The following is a 5,682-nucleotide window of genomic DNA, read 5'->3' on the forward strand; positions in this document are numbered from 1 at the left end:
CGGTTTTGAAACTGAGTAAAGACAGCGAGCTTGTAATTAAAAGCTGGAGTTAAAGCGTTAGTTGTTATAGATCACAATCTATGTTTGGATACAGTAGTTAATGTGACCAGCACCGGTTTCGCTATTTCCGGGAACAGATTGATGCTCTCCTCTGAGCTGGGCCTAGTAATTTATACAAAGAACAATTCTGAATAACCTGGTTAAATTTCTAAACAAGCCGCATGATTATTATAAGATAATAGTAAGAATAGTCTTTTGCATATAAGATTTTTTAAACCCATCATATATTAAAATGGTTTTAATAAGAAACTAAATAACAAAAGAGAAAATCTCTCGAGGATTAGTAGTGTAAACTGACTTAGACAGCTTGATTACGTACAAAAAAATAAAAAAGAAAGAGAGAATAATTCTATGATGGAAAATGATAAAGTTACCGAAACGTTTATACCGAATTTGTGCACCGAATAACGCGACAAAATCCTGACCGTTGATTAATATTAACCGATAATAAATAAACGGTCAAGATTTTATCACGTCATTCGGTGTACAAATTTGGTACACACCCATCAATAACTGTAGCATTACTCTTCTATGATTGCAGTTGGTATCTTGGTGAACCATCCAAGATCCAACTACCACCTTTTTAACTTTCACTGTATTAACTATTTACTTCCAAGTAAAAAACATCATTTAATTTTACACAAAATCAATTGTGTAACCTAATAGATTGTGGCTTCCATGTAAAAACAACCAAATAATGGTGTTAAAACTATTTTTGGGTGATTCAGTGATTCGACAATGACTCTTGGGTATATTATTTAAAAGGTTATGAGTTCAAGTCTCACCTCAATTGTAAATAGGGGTAACCACTGGAGCTCTTATCTAATTAGTAGTTTCAAAGTTATAAGAGATTAGTTGAGGTATGCATAGATTGACTCAGACACGCTCGATCATTAAAAAAAAAAATGGTGTTAAAGCTCATGAGCTTATGTTGCCCAATAGGCTTGGGTAAATTATAGTGATGTTCGGTATCCTATCAAAGTTTATATTTACCTAATAAATGGAATGAGAACATGATTTTTGGGCACACTCCTGATTCTCTCGTCAGAACATTCTGATATATATTTGATCATGACCAAACATATTCACCAATATATTTTTTACATTGAATTAAAATGATATTTTATAACTCAGATCCAATAGTATATATGCATGATCATAATAAACTTATATCAAGACATCCTGACTAAAGAATTATTCAAAGACATGATTAAAAACACTCAATTACTTCTTAACACCCCATTTGAATAATAATAAAAAAAAAATTATCAATAATTTTTTTTTTTTTATAAAGAATAAGAGAATTTTTTGTAAGCACAAAACAAAATGTTAAGTTTCAACCAACCCCTAAGTAGTCAAGTGGTCAACAAAGACTCTTAGGCATTGTTTTAAAACCTAAATCGGAGAGCAACCCGTTTTACTGCTCGGGTCACAGGTCAACCGGTTGGATCAGCCAATTAGACGGATAACATCAATGATAATCTTATTTTTTAAAAATTACATATTAATCCCTCAAATTTTAATATATTACAAAAATTCCCCTCAAAAGTTTAAATTAATCCCTAAAGTTTTTATTTATTTCAAAATGCCCCAAAAAATTATCAATTAATCCCTAAACTTTGGATATATCTCCAAAACACCCCTATAAAATTACAAAATAACCCTTATAATTTTAAAATATTATAAAAAAACCCCTAAGACCTTAACCGGACCAGAGAAGCTGTCGAGTCCCAGTCTGACCGACCGATTCAGTTTAGTTTTTAAGACAGAACCCTTAGGTATATTACCCAAGAAATCTTGAATTCGATTCTCCTTAACTGCTAATAGGAGTGACCATTAGAGGATTACCAGACTATTAACTTCAGGACTCTAAAAAATTAGTTGAGGTGTACGCAAACTCACTCAAACACAAGAGAAAAAAGAAACGCAATACTACAAATGCTGGATTTTATAATTAAACTTGATCGGTTTATTAAATTAATAAAAAAAAATTACAATAAAAGATTTTAAATTTTGAATTTGGTGTAATCAGTAACGGGGTTACTAGTAAAAAAATAAATTTAAAAATTAGTGTACTGCTTCCTGCTCTTACCATTGTCTTACACCATTAAAGAAATACTACATTACAGAATCTGTGAAGTTGATAAGAATATGTTACTCAATGCTGCCATTAAAGATATGAAAGATCATACATGTGAATTAATGGATAAAATCACCACATTAACCCCATACTTAAACCAGATAATATTTAGTTTACAAGAACTTGATGTGTGGTGGAAAGAGTATCTAACTCATAAATGCAAGAGGACAGTCAACTTAAAATCTTGTTCAAATCTTTTCTACATTGCATGCCTAGCATCAATAAGTTATATCTTCAAAATTTTACAGACTAATATTTTGAAGCAACTTCTGTAAAACTTCCATAAACCCTCCAATTTATGCAGGATGTATAAATGATTATAGGTGCATATACGATTATGAAAAAACACGATCCCACACCCTCTCACAAAACACCAAAGTTTGGTAGTTAGCAGAAACAATTTAGAAAAAGAAAGAAAAAGAAGATAACAGAGATAGTTTCCCCACACATAATGAAGATAAAACACATTTCACAAGATATTCTGACTCAAGTAGTTTATATCACAAGAGGATTCTAATTCAATGAAAAGCTAGTGAACTACACCATTACTTGTTGCTAGTTTGTTGGTACTACCATGTCTCGGTGTTCATGTTGTAAGCAGGGTCACACCAACAATGGTGACTGGATCAGTGAAGAACTTTTCAGTTACATTCAAGCTCACGTAGTAATCTGCTACAGCTGTCCCAAAAGCAGCTGATCTTCTTTCTTGTGGCAAGAGTTGCCACTACTGGTAAAGCGACCAGATATGCCCTGATACCAAGTGTGGTAATTTCAATGAAGAAGATGAAATTATTATTAAGTTTAAACTACTCACTATTGTTGGTAACAGGTAAGCAACAAACAAAGTTTTATTGATTCTCATTATTTAATTTTGACAAAGAAGATCAAACAGGATTTTGTTTGTGTTCTTGTTAAATTGGTCTGTTTTAGCAAGAAGGTTTTCCAGAAGAACAGATAATGAAATCAATATCTACTATAAAAACGAAGCTATGCAAGTGAAGTATTGATCCCTCGACTCACCAACAAAAATCCAGAAGCAATTGTTATGAATGAGGGTGCTAAAAGATTTAGGTGCAATAACCAGTCAAATGCAGAAAGAGAAAAGAGTCTAGAACTGAATCTTCAGCTCACAGTAACTTAGCCCTGTCAACAACCACCTAAACCCCCTGCTGCAACTTGTAAACAAAGAAAGAGAAGTCCCATGCTCTTAATTGCTTCAAGCTGAAAAGAGATAAAGAGGGCAGCTGCAATAGCAGCAATAGATGCAATTGCAATTGTTCTCGGGCTTGAGAATTGATGTTTAAATTACAGAAGCTTGAAGTTATCAGATTTTGAATTTGAAGGGCAACCACAAACACAAACATAAAATTAATTAATAGATACTATTGGTAAATTCCCTTCTGTAATTCATATGTATCTATTGTTCAAGCAAAAAGTGGAAATATATTTGCCTATATCCTGAAAAGATAATTAATTTCTTCTTCTTTTCTTTATGGACACCATAATTGTTAATTATTGAATGATAGTAATCTTTCTCCTCTTTGTATGGCATAACAAAACTTTCAACCAGAGATGTGGATTAACAATAAGAGGAGGAAAAGGTGAAGCATCCAATTCATTTCATTGTACAAACCACCTAGTCATGTAGCTCAACTAGGAAACAAAACAAAAAAGTTTTGCAGTCACATACGAACAAAAGCATTCTGTGAGGTGTTTCTGCTACTTTAGCCTTTATGTTAAATGCACCTTATTTTACTTTAATGACTAAGTATGCGCAATAACCACTGTTTAGCTAGTCGAACAGTTACATTTGTTTGATTATAAGTTCATACATTCTTCAACAGGAAAATCTTATCTTAATGCTTAAAGATCTCACATAATCCATGGACTAACCTACTTTAAGTTCAATAGCCTAGAGTGTGATCAGGTTCAGACAAGAATCAAGAAGATCTGCAATAACAAAAAAACCCTTCATCACACACGTATCAATAAATATATAAACAAATTCGTGTGTGCATTAAAGTTTCTTGGGGATTCTGTCCACTAGAAAATTTAGAAACAAGAAGTCATGGAGTCTAAATCACTCTATAATTGATTGCAAAAAATTGATTTAACAAATCGTCAATACTGGATGACATTTTATGTTCCACAATATAAAAAGAATATTCGGTAACTACCAAAAAAAAAAAAAAAAAAAAATTAATTAATTGAAAGAGAAACACCTCAAATAACAACTAACCACAACTCATCTTTAAACTATTGTAGCCGAAAACTGTCGGTGTTTTCCACTTTACCTGTGCCTGAGCTTGAAGACTCACCCATCGCATCAGGAGAAGCTGTTCCTTGAGAAGGTGAGTCTCTCTTCAGAGTAGTTGGCAACCCAGAAATCTCCTGAACAAATGAACCACAAATATCAGTGTCAATCAACATCGCTTGAATTGGGGCAAGTGTAAAAGAAAGTTCATTCCCCCAATCAAATTAAACAACATTATACCCAAATTATACAAAAAAAAATTAGATATACCTTCATCAAATGCAATCTCAAGTCACAAGGTCGAGCTTGATTCCCAATACAAGCCATCACAAACTTTGAATATTGGAATAGTACATCAGCAGCAGCTTGTTTTTTCTCTTCAATCTACAAGCAAATTACGCCCTTCATAAATACATAAAATAGCTGACTATATGATAAAAACAACTAAGTTTAGGGTTGAATATAATTAAATTGATAATTGTGAAACAGAATTATCAAAAGACCGATTAAATTCAACAAATCCCTAATCCATATTATCATTATCAATCTATGAACACCCCAGAATATAAACCCCAATAATTAAAAGAAAATATAAGGTAATTAATTGAATTTAACGAATCAGCATATCTATTAGTAAGATACTTCACAAATCGCAACAAACAGAAACACATACCTCGTAATCTTCTGTCGTCGCCATGGATAATTTCTCGGTCACCATAAAATCGTCAGCGCGGTGTATTCTTTCAACAAACAACCAATTCAGTTAGTTCTCGGGATTTACTATTCACCTCTAGAGATGAAAACAAATTTAAAGCGCATTCACAATTTCCAAAAAGTATTGTGGGTGTGTTTCTAATAATTAACTCTTCGTTCAAGGGAGAATAAAAGTTTGTAAGTATGATCAAATCAAAATTATATCAATATATTTTTAAAACATTTTAAGAAAAATAATTCGGCCTATTAGCTCAGTTGGTTAGAGCGTCGTGCTAATAACGCGAAGGTCGCAGGTTCGAGACCTGCATGGGCCAAAAGAGTTTTTTTACGGTGGTGAATTGCAAATTATAATTTTGTGATATGTGAAATTACATAAGTCACCCTGTAATATGCTTAAAATTTTACTCACCCAAGGTTTGACGAATCTCTGTGTTCCCACCATGGTTTCATAAATTTCATATTCCCCTCTTAAATTAAGAAAATTGATTAATATAACAGTTAAAGAGTAAAATTG

At 32.4% G+C, this 5,682-nt stretch overlaps 1 protein-coding gene and 1 non-coding gene across 7 annotated transcripts; one reads left to right on the forward strand and one right to left on the reverse strand.

The window, feature by feature from the left end:
• Positions 1 to 2,508: 2,508 nt before the first annotated feature.
• Positions 2,509 to 5,308, reverse strand: LOC116129907. 6 transcript variants are annotated; one of them, XM_031415650.1, is made up of 5 exons: positions 5,128 to 5,308; positions 4,725 to 4,838; positions 4,519 to 4,591; positions 4,094 to 4,150; positions 2,509 to 2,950 (listed from the first exon to the last, which is right to left on the reverse strand). In XM_031415650.1, exons 1-4 carry the CDS (start codon positions 5,170 to 5,172, stop codon positions 4,113 to 4,115), a joined length of 270 nt encoding a protein of 89 aa, XP_031271510.1. In that variant the 5' UTR covers positions 5,173 to 5,308; the 3' UTR covers positions 2,509 to 2,950; positions 4,094 to 4,112. The 6 variants fall into 6 exon arrangements, with proteins under 6 accessions (XP_031271510.1, XP_031271505.1, XP_031271511.1 ...); XM_031415645.1 differs by having other exon boundaries at positions 4,495 to 4,591; XM_031415651.1 differs by lacking the exon at positions 4,094 to 4,150.
• A 100-nt stretch (positions 5,309 to 5,408) lies between these two features.
• On the forward strand, positions 5,409 to 5,482 carry TRNAI-AAU. Its single transcript has one exon. It is a non-coding gene; the product is annotated as a tRNA-Ile (tRNA).
• The last annotated feature ends 200 nt before the right edge of the window (positions 5,483 to 5,682 follow it).

The sequence above is a fragment of the Pistacia vera genome, unplaced genomic scaffold (assembly GCF_008641045.1).
Source record: "Pistacia vera cultivar Batoury unplaced genomic scaffold, PisVer_v2 Contig214, whole genome shotgun sequence".
Lineage (NCBI taxonomy): Eukaryota > Viridiplantae > Streptophyta > Magnoliopsida > Sapindales > Anacardiaceae > Pistacia > Pistacia vera.